Source organism: Schistocerca cancellata, chromosome 8 (assembly GCF_023864275.1).
Source record: "Schistocerca cancellata isolate TAMUIC-IGC-003103 chromosome 8, iqSchCanc2.1, whole genome shotgun sequence".
Lineage (NCBI taxonomy): Eukaryota > Metazoa > Arthropoda > Insecta > Orthoptera > Acrididae > Schistocerca > Schistocerca cancellata.
This window is the reverse complement of record NC_064633.1, coordinates 311,708,999-311,729,723: the sequence shown is the minus strand read 5'-3', so window position 1 is coordinate 311,729,723 and position 20,725 is coordinate 311,708,999. Positions and strand designations below refer to the sequence as shown.

At 37.8% G+C, this 20,725-nt stretch overlaps 1 protein-coding gene across 1 annotated transcript in view; it reads right to left on the bottom strand.

Annotated features, from left to right (window-relative positions):
* Positions 1 to 20,725, bottom strand: part of LOC126095266 (fat-like cadherin-related tumor suppressor homolog) — an 892,347-nt gene that overhangs the window by 87,169 nt on the left and 784,453 nt on the right. The window contains exons 21-25 of the mRNA XM_049910026.1: positions 8,938 to 9,174; positions 8,652 to 8,852; positions 8,319 to 8,513; positions 7,042 to 7,347; positions 554 to 762 (exon numbers count right to left, since the gene is read on the bottom strand). Of these exons, the coding sequence (XP_049765983.1) occupies positions 554 to 762; positions 7,042 to 7,347; positions 8,319 to 8,513; positions 8,652 to 8,852; positions 8,938 to 9,174 (1,148 nt within the window). The remainder of the gene's footprint in view (positions 1 to 553; positions 763 to 7,041; positions 7,348 to 8,318; positions 8,514 to 8,651; positions 8,853 to 8,937; positions 9,175 to 20,725) is intronic.

Genomic DNA, 20,725 nt, shown 5'->3' with positions numbered 1-20,725 from the left:
TACCAAAATACTCTCAAACTAGTGTTATCTTTCACTGAAAAGAGAATTTCTTCAATTTTTGGTTGAACACTGGCCTAATTCCATCTTATATCCCATCTTACTTAAGGTAGCTGTACAGAATGGAAGGACTGTTGTTGAATTGCTTATTTTTTTTAGCTGAATGTGTTTTTGTATTCTTCCGCATGTAAATGCATGTCTGCAGATGAAAACGTTCAAGAACTGATGCTGTGGTGCCACATATGAAGTGTGTCACCCCCATATTGATAAAAGTATGTTGGACAGATGCTTCAAGCTGCTTTCCTTTTCAGTGTTAGATATCATTATCCAATTCTAATAATTTTTAAATTGAGCAGAAATTTATTGTGATGAATTTCAGGTTTACTGGTTCACTATTTAAGGTTTTTAAAAATTGGGAATTAATAGGAAGTAAAATTAACTATAGGAGAGAAAGGGGGGGGGGGAGGGGAGGGGGTACTTCACAGAGTTACAATGGATTATTGTTACCTGAAGGAAGAGTCAGATATTTAGTGCCATATAATTTATTTGTAATTACCTTAAGGAAAGGTGATTTGAGTGTCAGATTGCCAGGAATTGTGGCCTTATATTCTCGTAGAAGGAAAGATGGAGCATTGTCATTCAAGTCTCCAACTTTCACTCTAACAATAATAAACCCTGACCGTCCACCACCATCTGTTGCCATTATTGGAAGCTCATAAAGCTTCTGCTCTTCTCTGTCCAAACTCCTTTTAGTGAATATCTCTCCTGAAAATTAATAACAAGCAAAGTGATAAGTATACCTGCAAATTATTTATTAATGATCTGTTAGATGAAACAGAGATTTGAAATTTTGCCATCCTGCTTTTAAAGAAGTCATGTAATGTAGACAAAAATTCTAACATAATAACAATGGAGACTGTTAACTGCCTGTTATGTAAGTTACGATAAATACTAAAGTCAAGTATGAAAAATCTGTTAAAAGCATCATAAAAAGGCAGAATTTTAAAAATAAAAGAAAGTCTCTACATTGTGGTGAGGAATAACTCATCAGGTTTTTCCTTTGTTTTCCCTGTTTCTAAAAATGTTTTCTCCTGATATTTCCCTCTGTGTGCTAAGGAAATAAAACCTTCGAGTGATACAGTTCCCATGTACAAGCCCTGCCATTTTTATGGTGTCCTATAAATACACTCTTTTCAATATAAATAACAAATTTCAAGACAGCATTAATTCTATTACACTGATTTTCAAACAAGCAAAAATTTATATGGTATTCTTCTTAAAAATTCCCACGGTGAGGCTGGCCTATCCAAAATACTAATGCTTTGTATGAACTAAACATTCATTATTTCACAAAACTTTATTTTCGACCTAGTTTTGGGTTGTAAGCTCATTTTACAGTTCACAACATACTGCAAAGACGGCATTCAATGAAACAGAAACATGTCATCTCTTTAATCCATTGCATCTACACAAACTATTAAAGTTATCTCTGTTGACTATTTTAATTACAAAACAGTTATGTCTGTATAGTGCAACCTCATAAAATTTATTAGAATAACATTAACTCCAAATATTACTAAGTACACTGGAACAGAGCTAAGCGCACATCAATCATGTTGTCGGTTATGCAAATTAGTATTTGTGTACTTATATATTTCTGAGTAATGATCGCTAGATTCCAAAACTGTTATCTGCTTCACTCCCAAATAGGAGTTACAGTATTATCTAAAACAGATGAAGAATTGAATTGAGTCTGCTCGTTCAGTAGTAAATCATTTTAACCCTCTACTGCACAACTTTTTTTAGGAAATCAGTTTCAGTTTTAAACAATCTGGGGCTAGAATCTGATGCACAAAATACCACGTGAGAGGCTGAACATAGAAATTTTTATTTAATTTTGTTTTATTCAATATTTTACGTTTTGTTGCAATATGGAAACATTAAGAATCTAACTAGAACTATGTGTTTATGTACATTCAACCTTCAGCAAAGATTATTGATTTTCAGCTATTTCTGTCAACATAAGGATGCTAAACACACTGTAGCTCGATACAGCCAGACTGTGTTTGTTGAGTGGGTTCTTGAACATTATACATAAATTTACAGTTGGTTGTCAAATAGCAACACAAAGCAATAGAGGGTTAATATTTCTAATAGAGTCATCTTCACAGCATTTCCCTCTATGTATAGGACTTCTGTCTTAAATACATACTTGTGCCTCTGGTCTCAGTGATGTTCAGAAAAGAATGAATTTGACTTTTGGCTTTGCAAAACATTGCTTAGATCAGAAACACAAATATATGCTGTATACCATTTCTCACATTCACCAATCTCTGATCTCTGTCCATATACCATATCAGTCTGCGCCAGTACTCACTTGTTGTACTGTTTTCGCATTTATAGTTACATATTTCAATCTCTGAGTACAATATAATATGAGGTTTATTTGTACACATCATACCTTCTTTGAATGTATTTCATGATATTTATTACTGTTCGTCATTTTGTGTACAGTACCTGTGTAACTACATAGCACAATATATGTAGTTGAATCAAACAGTGGATTTATGGATTTATACTCATGTCTTTAGAATCGAAAACATTCATTACATCTTCTCCTTTATCTTGTGCCTTTGTTCTGCATCAGTGCAGGATTGGCTTTGTTATTAGGCAATTTGACATGGTTAGTTCAAGGGGTGGCTGGATGTCCTTTCTGTCACCACCCCATTACCCCTGGTCAGAATAAGTGTACCTCAACTGCTTCATGTGAAAATAATTGAAAATTTTCCTAAATGTTTGCAAATCATGGGAAACTTCCTGAAAATCACATCCAGGTGGGCCAGCACCCTCGTTGTTAATCCTGTGGGTGGATTCCATGTGAAGCTGGTGCACCTCCTCATCCCAAAATCGACTGGGTAAAACTAACAATACATAATATTTCTTGTTTTGTAAACATGTCAGATTGAAGCATTGAACTGTTGTGTTTTTGATATAGGTGCATAATCTGCGAATCATCATATATCTTTAGAAACAACAGTCTCTGAACACCTAGAAACTCTTGCTGACGAATAGAATATCTGTTCTGTCTTAAACTGTCTGATAATGGCACATAAAGCTGAAATACAATTTGCAACAAAATATGAAATAAATATTGTGGAACATTAATGCAGCACATTCCATTCATAATATGTCTATGTTCCTCCAAGAACTGATAGAATATTCCATAAAAGTTGGACTAAATGTTATTGTAACGAATGTTCACAGAAGTAACTTTTTCAAAATTAAAACAGTCCACAGATATAATCTGTATAGTTTAAGTTAACAAGTGATAGATTAAAGCAGTTGACTTGTTCACCTTTGCTTGGGAGCCAGCTTTGGAAGCAGTTGTGTATTGGAAAATCTCATTACAACCCAAAAACTAAGTCAACAAAATAAAATTTTGTGAAACAAGAAAAAAAATAATTTTATTTAGTTTATACAGTATACAATGTTTGAATAAGTACTCACAGTGGAATCAATTAAGATTATGGCCATGATAAACACAAATACTGTTTGAGAAAAGGAGTATCCACAAATCAGCTATTAAATAGGAACAATAGGAAGAGAGTCAAGAGATGCTCTTATGAATGTACAGATACTACATTCTAACATCCAGAACCTGTAAATAGCAAAGACATTTATGAGAAAAATGAGAAAATAAATGTGATGTTTGCAGCTGCTGGAGAGAAGCAAATGAACTGACTTTAACCCTATTTTACTGTAAATAATGACCCCAGGGTCAGCTCATTCTTAGGCCCCACCACAAATTTTGTAATATAATTTTATTCAGTGTATTTTTTCAGTATTACATCAAAGTTTGAGTATGACGTGACACTGATGTAGTGCAAATGATGCAGGCCCCATTTACACTGCACTGTTTCAGAGATTCAATGTTACTCTGTGCTGTCAGTAGCTGGACGCTTAACACTCCTTGAACCCTGCTACCTCTTTCCCCTTCTTGCCCTCCTGTCCATTTGTCTGCACAACACTTGGGGCTAGGTGGCTAGGTCTGTAGCCAGAGCCATACCAAGGTGATCCTGCACCCTGGCAGAACTGCTAAAGCTGAAGCCCCCCCCCCCCCAGCCTCCTCCCTGCAGAAAATTATCTTTCTTCAATTTTTTCTAAACAGGTAATCCGTACAGCAGTTTTAATAAAAATGAAGCATTATTCACGAATATTACATTAATGAGTTATACAGAAGAAAAATATTGTACCAAACAAATTAAATGTATGAGTGCAGTAAATAAATTACAAACCGTCCAACTTTCTATGAGAACTGAAAGTAAAACAAAATCTATGTCTTATTCTCCATGACAGCTACTGTATATTGATTTTACCGCGATGTATAACAAAGAACAGTTTTTATTTGCACCTATTAAATTATTTATAGGAAATAAAGGAAAAAGGTCTATAATTATGTGTTGAGAATACATTCTTTTCCAAGATTTGTGTTCTTATTATAATTTTACTTTCTGTTTCTTTGCTTTGAGTGCAGCAAACTCATTGATAATGTCATTGAAGTCAAATTTAGCAGCTGTGTCATATTCTGTCGACAAGATAGCTGAATCTGACGGTCTGCTTCACGTACACTCGACCATAAGTAGTTTTTCATCATCTTCAATTTGCTGAAAGCATATTGTAATTGTCATAAATATCCTCAATATTATTTCATTGTTTACATAAGCATCTTTTATCCCATACTTTAAAGACGAAAATTCAAAATATCCAAATGGTGCTCTGTGTTAGTGTTCTTCATCAGCTCTTTCTACTGAATTTGAAAGCAGCTATTTCGTTAACTGGCCCTGCTGCATTGATGTTTCATTTATATTTGGCACAAAAATCTGCCATATATATGTCAAAATAAGACACAGAGCTCTCATTTAATGCTTTACTGGCAGGAAATTAAATTGAGATGTAATGATGTGTTATATGTTGGAAGCGTTTCTCATTTTGCTTCTTATTCTATCAAATACCTTGAAGCAGTATAGCTTAAACAGTTTCACTCCAGTCCTCAGTTGCCTGAAATCAGCAAAATTAGGAAGCCTTCCATTAAATAGCATGTTATTTGCATCAACATCTGGTGGCCAATCTTTGAGATCCTACAATACTGAAGTGAAGTACCAGCAGAAGCTCCATTGTTGAAATACACAAACTGTTGAAACATAACCAAAGTGATGCACATTCAGTCCTGAATTCAAACCCTCTCCCCTCATCCCTATTGCCATTCATCAACAAGAAATGTTGCAAACAGGAAATGGGCCCATCTTTCAGTATTGTTCCGTATTCTGTAGCAGTGTCATTGAAACGTGAGTATTCTAACAGTATTTTTTTTAAATGAATAAAGTAGAATGTTTGCTACAAATGCTCTTTAATTTACTAAGTAATCAAAGGAACTAGAAATCAAATGGTTAGGTGCACATCAGCCAGCTGCAACATTACACACACAACACAAAAAACAAAACAAAAAAGGTAGTTCACTTCTGTATATACTTTATTATTAGCTACAGTATTTCTGGTATTAGGCCTACATTTATAAGTGTATAATTACATTCCACCACCACCCACTCCAGCCCTGTCACAAACATCAAGTATCCCATCAAAGGTAGGGCTACCTGTGAAACCCGTCATATGATCTGCAAGCTGAGCTGCTACCACTGTGCTGCATTCTATATGGGCACGACAACCAACAAGCTGTCTGTCTGCATGAATAGCCACTGTCAACCTGTGGCCTAGAAACACCTGGGCCACCCTCTTGCTGAGCATGCTGCCGAGCATGATATCCTTCATTTCAATGACTGCTTCACAGCCTGTGCCATCTAGATCCCTACCATCAACACGAGCTTTTCTGAACTGCGCAGTTGGGAACTCTCCCCACAATATATCCTACATTCCTGTAACCCTCCTGGCCTCAACCTCTGTTAGTCATTGTCCTTACCCATCTAGCCTTTCCATGTTCCCATTAAAGCACTACATAGCCCTCTATTTCACCAATGGATCCAGTCTTTTTACTTCTCTCCTTTTCCGCTAACCCCCCCCCCCCCCCCTCCCTTGCCCTCCGTCTAATCTCTTGACTGCACCTAGTTGTCACACTCTCCACCTCATCCCCGCACACTTGCAGCAGCACTTTACTGTCCTCCAAACCCAACCCTGTAGTCTCTCCCCTCTCTGCCCCAGACTCGTCCTTACCCCCACCCAGTTTCCTCTCCAATAACACCTTTCTGCTCGCAGTCTGGCTCGAGCTGCCAGAGACTGTGTTCATGTTTATGTGAGTTGCACTTGCCTGAGAGTGTGCACGTGTGTATGTTGTCTACTTTTGACATGGGCCTTGTTGGTCAAAAGCTAACTTTCTGACAGTATGTTCGTTATGCCTTTCTGCAACTCAGCATCTCTGCTATATGCTGAGTGGCAACTATCCTTTTCATTATATTATTAATTACCATATTTACTATTTTTCTAATGTTTTTTAAGGAGTAAGACATAAATGAAGGTTATATAACAAATAATTTGGTACAATTCTGTTATAAAGTTATTGACTTTTTTCTGGGACTCAACAATGAAAATGAGAACAGATAATAAATAATAACAATGTTTTCATCTGTTGTAACTTTATACTGGTCTAATGTCAAAGGGTAAATTATTTTTTTTACTATCTTTGTTTATTTAAGGTTATGAATAGGTGGCCTACTTGTGTTATATAAACACATATAAGAGGGATGTAACAGTTCAATTTAAAGAATAGTGGTGAGAAAAAACAACATGGATTAAACTTAGGAGTATAGTTATTACAAAGTTTCTGTAGCTATGTGCAGATTTATTCACTCTTCTGCGGGTAAACCCTAAGTCCATAACCATTTACCAAAAGCATTTTTCATTACAGGCTATGAAGAGAAAATTGACAATTATATGCACTTAGCTAAATATTTCAATAAAAATTTGATCACACTAGCTCCCAGCAAAGAAAAGGTCACAACACATATATTGGAAAACACTTTTTAATAGACTTACCTGTCTTTTTGTTGACTTCAAAAATTTCTTTCAGTAAATCAGATGGAATGGAGTATGCAACTTCACCATATTTGCCAAAATCTTTATCTGTGGCTGTGACTTTTGTTACCAGTGTTCCACGTGGTTGATTCTCTGGTACTGTAACTTCAAACTGAATCTTGGGAAAAGCAGGATTATGTCTGTTTGCTGGCAGTATGATAATACGTACTCTGGTAAAACTTGTGTAGACTCCATCTGTGACTGAGATATTTAAAATGCTTTCCTGTTTCTCTGCAAAGTTCTGCATATTTATCAGTGAGATCACACCTACAAACAAATAATTTATTAAATACTTTTTGTAAATACAACTAAATCAATAGAGTTTTTATTGCTATTTATGAGGAAAAAAGAATGTAGACCAGGTGATGATTCTCAGGAAATAAAAACTGTACACATGAAATAAAACAAATATGTCATCTTAAGGGTTCTGACATGGTTATGTCTTCCTTTTAAAACAGACACATTCTCAGACTGTGATTCTTCTGCTTCACATAGATGAGTTAATGAAACACAAATGTTACAAATGCTAATGAACTTGCTCTTGGCCACAGTCTGATGTGGCTATTCACCACAAATAGTTCAGCCTATGGTATATAAGAAGCACAGCCATCCGCAAAGTCCCCAAATCATATAATTATTCCACTTCAATTATGGTATAGCTTTTCATGTGAGTATGGCCATCAATAAACTATCTATCTGTAAGAATGCCTCCTGTGGGACTGCAAACAAGAGAAAATAAGACCACCCGATATCAAAGCATGTTTTTCAATGTAAGTGGCTATTTCACGACTTGTGGTATCTGGTTTCTCAATCAGCATCAGCTTGTCTTAATTTTATAGGTGGAAACTGTCTCAGCAACACATCTTTCGGCCCCACAATCATCCTGTGTCAATTGTCACTAGTACACACACACACACACACACACACACACACACACACACACACAAAAATACACCCCCTAGCACGCTCCTATGACAAACATAAAAGGTTATGCTCCCTCTCCCTCTGTCCCTCTCTTTTACTATAGGACCAAACTGCAGAGCAAATCTCCATGGCCGTGGAACAATCTACTACATGAAATTAATATAGATAAAATAAAGTACATACAAATCCTATGCAGATGACAAGCTTTGACTATATATTACCACAATCAACAATGTAACACATGAATTAGCTTAATTTTTCCAGGAAAACTGTATATCAAAATACACTGACTGAAAAATGATGATAAAGCACACCTGTAGCAGAATCAATGGAGAATGTCTGTTGCTCATTTCCTCCAACAATTGTGTAGCTTAGTCTTTCATGATCAACGTAGTCAGGATCACTTGCTTTAACAACAGTGATGAACTGTCCTCTTTGAGCATGTTCAGAGAGAGAGCATACATATGATGGTTGCTCGAATTTTGGTGGGTTATCATTCATATCGATAACTGAAACAGAAATAAAAAATCTTCAGAAATGAAATTATCAATAAAATAGTAAATACTCGTTATTGTGCCTTGTTAGGTATACAAATACTTTAAGTTTACTTTTACATTTGGTTAAGAAAAGAATCAAATGAAACTGACCAGAAACCCAAACATGTGCAGTACTTGAGAGACTTGGAACCCCAGCATCCATTGCAATAATTGTAAAGTGGTGACTGTCATGAATCTCATGATCTAATGACTGCTTCAGATAGATAGATCCATCATCTGAATCAATATGAAAAAATTCTGATGAATTGCTGGAATCGCTCTGAATCTGATATCGAATCTTCTGGTTAATGCCTGCAGGAAATAAAAAAAAGTTTCTAGATTCTCAGTGAAGTCTTCTTATATTTTGACTGTTTATTAATAGTCTGTGCTATTTTACCTGTGTCATTGTCTCTGGCAGACACTCGGAGAACAGAAGTGCCAAATGGTGAAGCTTCAGAGACAGAAATATTATAACTGTCACTGCTAAATTCTGGAGGACAGTCATTGACATCTTGAACAAGAATACTGACTGGTACTTCTGCATAAACTCCAGATACACTGTCTGTTGCACGTATGGTCAGCTCATACTGCTTCTTTTGTTCATAATCCAGCTCATCGACAACATATATTACACCTGCACGCAAAAACATATTCTAAAACATTGAAGTACAAAAATAAAATACAGTTATTTAAATTTGAAGCACATAAAATGCTTAAAAATATTTTTTCCTTGCAGCAGCTTTTGTATTACACACAACCAGTTTCAAATAAGCTCACAAAAGACTAGCTTGTTTAGGCTGCTAAATGTGTTATGTGAAATCCCGATAAATATACTGCTCCCAAAGCCCTTGTGCAAGTTAATTTCTCTTGTAGAAAAAGTGAATGCATACATTTACAGAAGTAAATAATAATACAGAAAATGGAATTCAACATGCAAGGACAGATAGTAATAATCTGAGACCTTCCATTTACTGTTGTCCCATTGCTTGTATAAATATCATTATCTACTGAGCTAGCTTAACACATTTTAGTAAAGAGGCCTACTAAGCTAGCTTCAATGTTGTAGAAAAGAAAGTCAATTACCATGCCAGACATCAGCAAATTCATTAAATAAGTCCAGATTGGCCCTTTCTACTGCTATATCTCAACTGCTGCATCCTGCTATTAGTGAGTGTGAGTGTAGTGTCACCACGCACGTGTACTTAAATCAACTACCAGCTGTATCAGCAGGATGGCCATTAGAGTCAAACTGTAGGAAGCGTGCATATGGCACGGTCTCTGCCACATCTACCGGTTACTCACCTTTTAATTTTACTGATCATATAAGTTGTTCTATGTGCCACTTATGTTGCACATTCTGTATGACTGTTTCTTCTTGTCACATGTGGAGTCACAACAGGCTTATTTCTGTTATTGTTCAGAGATTTATGAATAAAGCCATATTTGTGTTACTTGGGTTTGGTTACTACATCACCTACAGCAGCAATTTGTAAAGTAGAATCAAAATAATAACATCCCCTTTCTATAAGTGATTTGAGATTTGACTGTAATATTGCCACATTCCATGCTTTCCTCAGTCTATTCTCATCACCCACTCCCATACTAGAAAAAGAGTAACATTTTGATTCATGAATGACTGATGTTGCTCAAAATGATTGTTTATTCACATTATTGCCTAACTGGCATTGGGACTAATGCCCAACTTCATTGTCATTAGTAAACATTCTACCTTTCTCAGTAAGTAAGGTGCATTACAACACAGTCACATCATAATCACACTCAAATCCAAATCCAAAAGCAGGGTCATGAATGAAATACAACACTTAGCACTAAATGCATCTTCATTATTAACACCAATGTACAGCCTCAACAAAACTGAATTAACAAAACTGAATTGCTGAACAGAGTTTGCTACTGTTTACACGAACATTGAGTATTACAGAACATGCAAACATAAGAAATTTTGAGAACCTTCCAGAAATGATAAACTGCAAATAAAAGATAAATGCTTGTGATCAGCAGTAAGCCAGCCAATGCTGTTAATGGTTATGCCACACTGCACATCCTCTTCACTATGATGAGCATTTGAAGGTAGCATCTCCTGTCGAAGCTTCACAATTATTAAGTTGGTATTCAGTTTCTTCGAACTTCCAGCAATTGATTACACTTCTTGACTGTCTGTCATAGGACTTCATGCAGAGGACCCAGACAACATCTCTGCACTTCTGTCTTCTTGATAAAGGGTCATTATCCTGGACTTTGTATATGATGCCTGACAAGCAACTAAGGATATACTACAGCTGACAGTAGTGCTTTAGCAACTTTTCCACTAGTCCCACTTTATGCACAGATGTAGAAATCCATACAAAGTCTCCCTAGCTGTATCTCATTGGCTGCTGCTTGATGTTACAACACTCTCTGTCTTTCTCCTGGGCATCCAGGTTCTGTTTGTACATCAGATGCCTTGCTTCTTTGGTTCTAGTGATACGGTGTTTAACATAGTCATATTGAGTATCATCTGGCTAAAACAGGAACAGTGTATCCATGGCGGTTTCAGCCACACAATCGTGGAGCACAAAGACCATTGTGAAGCCTGTGGTGTCTTGCCTTGCTGTGTAGTATGCAAATGCCACAATGGGCAGCATTTTATCTTATTCTCTCTGTTCCACATCAGCATACATTGGGAGCATATCTGCCAAACTCTGTGAGGCCATTCATGTGTGGGTGGTACACAGTTTTCATCCTGTGGATGAGATTGCAACATGAAATTACCTATGATACTAGTCTTGACTGGAAAACTTTTCCACAATCAAGTAACTCTTCAACTTCTGGAGTTTCAGATTCACACAGCTTTGGTGACTAGAGGATTTCATCTCAGTGGAATGGCGCTGTTGCAGGAGGGATCAGTACCAAATGCCATGGAGGTCATTTCAGCTTGAGATTTAGTCACTGACACTCCTTAAAGTGGCTCACATAGCATCTAGTGGATCGGTAGGGACCTGGCCAGTGATAACTGTGTCTGATTCTTTTTAGAGTCTTCACAAAACACAGATGATCAGATACTGGAGCAGTGAGGAAATACTTCAGGATAGTCGACTGCAAATGAGCTGGGATGAGAAGCAACCATTTCCACTCTGTTGGATATTGGATCATTATTCCTCTTATAACCATGATCTGTTTGTTAAGTGGAATTCTTCTTTGGCCAGCTCCTCTTTCCTCAAGTTTTTTTTGGTTTTCATCAGTTCTGGATCTACCCTTATGTTCAGCAGCAATGCCATTTCATCCTCATTCCATTCCTCCAAAGGATTCTTTGAAATGCATTCAGTGTCCTTGCATTTGCAAGCACTTGGCATGATGTTGTAGTCCTGAAGTCTCAGCATCTATCTCACCAGTCGATGTTATGGATCCTTCAGGCTAGTCAGACAGCGTAGGGAATTGCAGTCTGTCACAGTGGTGAATGGACTGCCAAATAAATATGGCTGAACTTTTTGATGACTCAAACAGGTGCAAGGCACTCTTTCTTGGTTGTAGAGTAATTCATCCCTGACCTGGGGAGTACACATGAAGCATAAGCTATCACATTTTCAGCGTTTTCCTGCATTTGCACTAGTACCTGCCTAATCCTTATGGGACTGTCGGCGTGAAATTCTGTCTCGCGTCATCTAATGCTAGGACTGGAGAAGATGGTAAAATCTTCTTAAAGACAAGGAAAGCTCTTTCTTGCACCTTGTTCCAGGAACATTTGACATTTCCCTGTGATAGTTCTGTAAGGTAAGTGCCCCAATGCAGAAGTCCTTTATGAATTGCTGATAATATGAGCCCATTCTGAGAAATCTTCTCACATTACAAATGTGTTGAGGAGCTGGAAAATGTGTGACTGCTCTCATTTTCTCTGGACAGGACAGAATCCATCAACATTCTCTAGATACCCAAGATTTTTATTTCTTGGGTGGCAAAGAGGCCCTTTCTTGGATTCAGACAGAGATCTGCAGTCTGAACACACTTCAACATGGTTTTCAGGTGGCTTAGATGTTTCTCAAATGTCTTAAAAAAATGAAAATGTCATCCAGACAATAAAGACACATTGTTCATTTAAGGCGTTGTAACAGGTTGTCCATCATACGTTCTAATGTGGCTCTAGTGTTGTACAGCACAAACAACATAACTGGAAACTCTTAGGAATTATGAAGGCTGTGTTTTCCTGCTCAGCCTCAATCTCAACTGGCTAGTAGTCAGTCTGCATGTCCATAGTTGACAAATAGTTTAGGGTGTCATCAATGTGATACAATGGACAGACATCGTCCTTCACAAATTTGTTCAGTTGACACATATATGCCATTCTTCTTCTTCACAAGGCCTTCAGGAGAGGACCAAGGAATCTCTGATGTCATACTGCAGTTTCTTCTTCACTTCCTCCCAAATTATCTGTTGTTCAGCTGGCAACTCTCCACATGAGTGCTGGTTAATTGGTGGGTGACCTAAATGTCCATAATTTATTTTACCATGGGTCACTTGGTCTGTCGTTTCTCCAGTCTGAATTTAAAAGCATCTAAAATTGGCACATAACAGCTGTCACTCATTGATGTTGTTGATTAGCCGGGCCAGATTCTATTGATAATGATAGCAGTTCCTACACTGTGTGGTCTGTAATGGTGGCAGAGCACAGTTCTTTGTCAATGTCACTAAGCTACACTTCCTGGAGTGGTTCATCTGTACCTTAGCACAAATCTTTAGGGATACATTGTGGCTGCTCAAGACAAATATTGAGTCTGAGTAGCTTCTTGCAATTTAAGACAAAACTTACAGTTTAAATGAGTGCCTCAGTTGATGACTGGAACTTGTTTTGTTGATGATGGCAGGACAACAATGTTTTCAATAGCAAACAATCACCCAGAGCAATCTTTGTTATGTGTGCTTGTTGAAATAGCATCGTAAATCTGCAGCTCTGATCTTCTACAGCCTATGGCTGCTTCAGATGCCACATTCTGTTAAAATGACAAAATTCATAGGGCTCTCCTCTGTCACTGATAATTATTCTTGTAGCACACATTCCTGTCAGCAGGATTTATTTCCCATTTGCAACTTTTAGCACAATCACTTTTGTATCACAGAACATAGTCTTTTTTGACTGTTGAAGATAATCATCTGACAGGACAGAAAAGACAGCCCCGAGTCGACTAGTGTCTGGACAGGTTGGCCATCAATGATGTGTCAATCAGATTTCCTGACATTTTGATGGCCATGGAGTATTTGTATCTGTGGTAACGTCATCTTCGTAGATGGTTGCCTTGCTTAGTTTTCCTGATGTCGGCAACTAGGCAAGTGGCTGGTACTTCTTTATGGCACAAAGGAGTGGTTACGGCATGTTGGGAAGCAACCTCATCCACATTATGTTGGTGGGCTTCATCCCACAGGCGACTATAATGGTCTGCAATTGACTGGAGTGAGCAGAACTGTTGTGATGACTGATGTCTGGCAGTGTAGACATCATCAAAAACTCACCTTCCCTCTCTGCAGTAGTCTACAATGTGTCTGAGGCAGGCAGAGTGGAAACACACTGGTGTGTTGTTCTCTGACCTCCAAATGTCTGTTCTTCTACATATTGTTTTATTTGGCATAGAAGTTGCTCATACTAGCATTGGTCAGATGCAGGGTTGCCATTTGATGGCTGTGGTGAATGACAGAATTGGCTGAGCCCATTCTGTTGCATTCAGCTAGTGGCAGAGATTGGTGCTAAAGATCAATACATTCTTCAACAGTCTCTATTATCTCCTGACGTATCATGTTGACATTTGTACCTACCATCTCCTGCTTACCTGATATGATGGTTCTGGTTGTCATAAAATGCAGTATCTCTTCGTTCACTTGGCACATGAGACAAGAAAGGTCGTCATGGTATTCTGCGACTGCCATAGGATCTACATTTGGTAGTCCATAGTACTTCCTATGTCCAGTTACTTTCTGTTGCATTTCCTTAAAGTGCTGGCACCACATGATGAATGCCTTGGATGTTATGACACCCATTACCAGAAGAACTTGGCAAATGTTTCTGCACCTTCTTTCATAAAGTGTGAAATTTTGTCAACTTCTATCATATTTGGCTTCACAGTATGGCATAGGGCCAAAACTGTATGTAGATATGTGTTGTTTCTCTACACCATTGTGCCCTTGTCTTTCAGTAGTTCTTCTGTAGGCAGACTTGCTGCTGATTGTTGTCAGAAGTTTTCTTCAGTTCGGCCTGTAATTTATCTCAGAGGTTTAGCTTCTCTCTGTTGTTCCTGAACTACTGCTGGGCTGGGCCATCCAAATAAAAGTACACATTTGCCAAACACATTATTTCAGCCCACCTATCGTACTTGATCATTAGGTTGACTTCTTTCAGCCATTTTGTCGGGTCCTGACCAGCATCTCCCGAAAATACTGATGGATGTCATATGTCCAGCTTACTTACAGCTGGGTCAGAACCCACTGGTGTCCTGAATATGTGGACCACTGAAATGTGGAATGATGTATTCTGGTTCTTGTCCATTTAGGCAACTGCTATTACATTGCCTAATTGGAGCCACAGTGATGTTGATGTTTCAAACTACCTGGGATTTCCACCTAATAGTGTCATGTCCCACATTCAGGTCCAAATCTAATAGCAGGATCATCAATTAAATACAATGCTTAGCACTAAAAGGCATGTTTATTACGAACACCAGTAAGCAACCAGAACAGAACTAAATTCCTGGATGGAGAATGCAGCTATTTATATAAACACCAAACATTCCAGAATGCTGGTACTTACACAAACGTCAGATATTACAGAATATACAAACATTATAAACATAATATACTTTAAGAACCTTAGACAAATGATAAATACTAAATAACAAATAACTGCTGAAGGTTGGATTTGAATTGGCGACCCACAGCATGCCAGCTGGTGACGTTAACTACAATACTACACAGCATGCACCACTGTTCATGGCAATATTATGGATTTGAAAAATTGATACTAAGTGTATCATCACCATACTGTGTCAAAATTTGATTTGAAAATAATGATCAATTTCTGACATGGTACTTTTCAATTCAATAAACTTTACCAACAGCCATATACTTTAGGTTATTTTATTTTATTTCGAACGCAACCAGTTTTGGCAATTCATTTTGCCATCTTCAGGCCCCATACGCTTCTTTCGAATCAATGAGCTTATCGTATAGCGGCATAAAACTGGATACCATGAATCTCAATTGTTGAATCTGTTGCACAAGCACTGGGATTCATGGTATCCACTTTTATGCCACTATACAATAAGCTCATTGATTCAAAAAAATGTATGGGGCCTGAAGATTGCAAAATGAATTGCTGAAACTGGTTGCATTCGAAAAAAATAAATAAATAAAATAACCTAAATTATATGGCTGCTGGTAAAGTTTATTGAATTGAAAACTACATACCAGCCGATGTCCCTGGCCATAATGGACTGACAGACACTTTGACGTGCCCAGCAGCCGTTCCCCGCTAACGGAGAAACGTCCAGGGAAGCCTCCCCCCCCTCACAGTCCCAAGTCCAGTCTGCGGCCAGTAGCGGCAGCTGAGTGCACGTCAAAAGGCCCTCAGCCCAGCACTTCTGATGAGAGTGCAAATGCCCTAAGGCCCTCAGGAGTCATGGAGCAAACGTTAGACCTCCTAACGCAACTGCTCCACGAAATCAGGCAACAGAACGCCCAAATCCTAACCGCCATTAACTTAGACAAATGATAAATACTAAATAACAAATAACTGCTGAAGGTTGGATTTGAATTGGCGACCCACAGCATGCCAGCTGGTGACGTTAACTACAATACTACACAGCATGCACCACTGTTCATGGCAATATTATGGATTTGAAAAATTGATACTAAGTGTATCATCACCATACTGTGTCAAAATTTGATTTGAAAATAATGATCAACTTCTGACATGGTACTTTTCAATTCAATAAACTTTACCAACAGCCATATACTTTAGGTTATTTTATTTTATTTCGAACGCAACCAGTTTTGGCAATTCATTTTGCCATCTTCAGGCCCCATACGCTTCTTTCGAATCAATGAGCTTATCGTATAGCGGCATAAAACTGGATACCATGAATCTCAATTGTTGAATCTGTTGCACAAGCACTGGGATTCATGGTATCCACTTTTATGCCACTATACAATAAGCTCATTGATTCAAAAAAATGTATGGGGCCTGAAGATTGCAAAATGAATTGCTGAAACTGGTTGCATTCGAAATAAATAAATAAATAAAATAACCTAAATTATATGGCTGCTGGTAAAGTTTATTGAATTGAAAACTACATACCAGCCGATGTCCCTGGCCATAATGGACTGACAGACACTTTGACGTGGTATGTTGGTGATGACTGATTGTGATAATTCATGGATTTGTAATGTATTTTATTTACTATAAACAATAAAATATATTTTGGTGCCACTGATGAAAGATATTAGGGCAGACAATGATTCATCAACATTGTAATAAACTTTCACTTTTAGTGAATTCAGTGGATCATTATCAAAATGTTATTTTTCTAATATACCCAGTAGCAGAGTACACCAGACATACAACCAACTCCTAGATTGTTCTTCCTCATATGGTAAAAGCATACAAAATTTCCTTACCAAAGAAGTCTCTCTCTCTTCAAAACTAGTCAACACATCTATCTATACGAGTTCTGCCTTTTCCTCCTTTCCTTTTTTCAAGATCATGAATTCATTTTTAACTTAAAGTAGTGGCTATTAATACTATTGGAAAGTACTAACTTCTCAGTTCTTCACGACATGTAAGAAAATCTGTAGATAGGCTGATGAAAATGATTCAAAATGTAGAATCAATAGCAATGACAAATCAAAATCATAACTATAGTATGAAACAAGTATTATATTGAATTGGAGACAATATTTTACACTACAATACTGAATGCTGCAATTTGTGTAAATAATTAACAGTAAACTGTGACGTCTGTGTAAAGCGTTTTATTTAGTAATGTGTTGTTTGTTATCCCCACGGATATAATTTTGCAGATAGGCAGTTAAGCTGACATGGAAACAAATCACAAATGAATATTCTACACATGCAAATATACACAAGTAAGTTGACTTTAATAGACAAAAATAATCAAAACAAGTAACAGAAAAGATACTTCATTTACAAATAAATATACTCTGCATTAAACTACTCTTGGATGCTGTAGGCTTACATACTAAATATGCAGTTTACTTTTAAACAAAAAGAAATTCTCTTGTGAAACTGTACTGTCTACAATATTTGAAACTTTCTTTTACTATTAAACAATGGAAATTCCAGTATGGAATGTAACACTATTATGAAAAGGAAAGTTGCTACTCGCTATATAGCAGACAGGCATAGCACAAAAACTATCACAAATAAAGCTTTCAGCCATTAAGGCCTTCATCAAAAATAGATAACACACACACACACACACACACACACACACGCACGCACGCACGCACGCACGCAAACGGAACTCACAAACACGACTGCAGTCTCAGGCAACCGAAACTACATTGCGAGCAGCAGCATCAGACTGGCAGTGTAGTTTCAGTTGCCTGAGACTGCAGTCGTATGTGTGAGTTGAGTTTGCATGTGTGTGTGTGTGTGTGTGTGTGTGTGTGTGTGTGTGTGTGTGTTTTTCTGTTGTCTATTTTTGACGAAGGCCTTATTGACTGAAAGCTTTATTTGTGACAGTCTTTCCATTGTGCCTATCTGTGACTCAGCATCTTTGCTATATGGTGAGTAGCAACATTCCTTTTCATAATATCATTTCTTTTACTATTTGTAGCCATATGGACATCAAACCCTTCTCTACCAGCAATAGGCAGGACCAGAGATGACAACAACATGAAACAGCTGACACAGATGTTATATTTTCATAGCAGGTGATTTCTTAACTGACAAATGAATTCATGATCACTGAAGCTCACAATTAATTACCATCTCTTTTATACTACTGCTGGTCCCTCCATCACAGTCCCCCCTCTCACAAATATTAAGGCCTTTTTCAAACCTAGCTTAAGAGCACAAATTTAAGCTTCCGTCTTTTGCTTTCTTCTTTACACACAAACAGATCAGGTGCCAGAAGAGCACTCAGGCCAATATTGCCATTTAGCAGTCAGTCACCCAGCCTGTATGCGTAATTTATAATGCATTCAATTTAAGAGGGTTGCAGACATTGACTTACCAAGACGCTTTCTGCAACGTTCCAACAAGATGTTTACTTTATTGGAACAAACAACAATATGGTCCAAAACTCTGAATTGGACATCTGTTTTTCTGCATTGCTGTTGGAATAACTTTTTATTCACCCTAAATATACTGTGAACTGAAAAATATTTTTCCCTTGATGGTGGCTGGCATTAACTGTTTCTCTTCACATGTTGTGATGGCAGCTAGTTTTTCTTTTTGTCATCAGAAGACATTGAGAAGTTGCATAGCATATTCAGTGGTCCCTATCTTACTGAGTCATTAGTTTTCTGATTGGTTTGATGCAGCCCACTACATATTCCTCTCATCACATCTTATCTCATACACATCCCAATATTGTTTTTTCTTTTTATATGCAAACCAAGTACAGCTATGGATTGTGTTCAATGCTATGTAAAATATAGTTTTGAAAATGAAAAGGAAAATATGTCAAACAATGGAAACTCCAGGTAGGAATATCAACAATCTAGGAAAAGACAGCAAGTTGCAGATAGGCATAATTAAAAGACACTTACATAACACTTTTGGTCACAGCCATCACCAGTAGAACACACACACACACACACACACACACACACACACACACACAAAACCACCAACTCCAGCATCTTGGGCTGGAATGCAACAATCACGTGGGATACAAGCAGCAATATGGAGGGGGTGGGGAAGGGGGAGGGATCATAGTGAACAGGTGGCGAGAAAGATGAACACAGTCTGGTGCAGTGTGGAAGGACTAGATTGCCAACAGGTGCATTGTCAGGAGGTTGTGGAACAAGGAGGTGGGGAAAAAAGGAGAGGGACAGGGACAGGGAAAGACAGGTGGATACATTGGCAGAGCACTGTAAATAAACATGTTTGGATATGAGAATGGGGACGAGATGACAGGTCAGAGTGGGTGGAAACTGTTGAGTGGAGGGTATGGGGATAGTATATTACCGTAGGTTGAGGCCAGGATAATTATGGGATAACTCCCATCTGCACAGTTCAGAAAACTGGTGGTAGAGGAAAGGATCCAGATGGCTCAGGTATTAAAGCAGCTCTTGAAATCAAGTGTGTTGTGTCCAGCCACATGTTGAGCCACACAATGGTCTACTTTGCTCGTGGCCACAGTTTGGCTGTGGCCGTTCATCCTGGGGGACGGCTGCTTGGCAATGATATCAAAATAAAAAGCTGTGCAATGATTACAGCAGAGATGGTAAATGACATGGCTGCTTTCACAGATGGCCTGGCTTCTGATGAAGTGGTATAAACATGTGGCAGGACTGGAATAGGACATGCTGGTGGGTGGATTGGGCAGGGTTTGCACCTTGGTCTTCCGTAGGGATGTGATCCTTGCGGCAAGTACAGTATAGTAAAGTAAAGTAAAATAAAGTACATTAAAGTAAATTAAAGAAATGTAAAGTATACACAGAAGTTTAATGCAGCTCAAGAAAATGTTGGCTATAAGAGAGAAAGGAATGGGAGTACCAGTGAAGGTGCGCAGCAACCTTTCATTTTCAATCTCTAATGACAATGAAAAGAAAAACCAGCTGTCATCATAATACATGAAAAGAAATAATAAACACTTATCACCACAGAAGATGCTTACCATTGAAACAAAATGAGTCTTGTACAAAACTTTTTCAATTTGAAATATGCTTTGGATGAAAAAAGGAAAAATAATAGTGGCAATGGATATTGAAATTGACACTGATCAGTTTATTTCTTCTGCTAATTCTTTTCCAGTCTTATGTATGATAAACGTTTTTGGAACCTGTCTTAACCCAGTCCTGTGAATCACTTTCCACCGGTTGTTCCTCCCTCCTACTGCCTCAAACATAATCTCTTTTCAGGATGTGCCTATAAAATTGGAGTCTTCTTTACAGAAAAGTCAGCAACATTTCAATTTTCTCATGTTTTCACATTGGGAATCATGTCAGTTCTGATG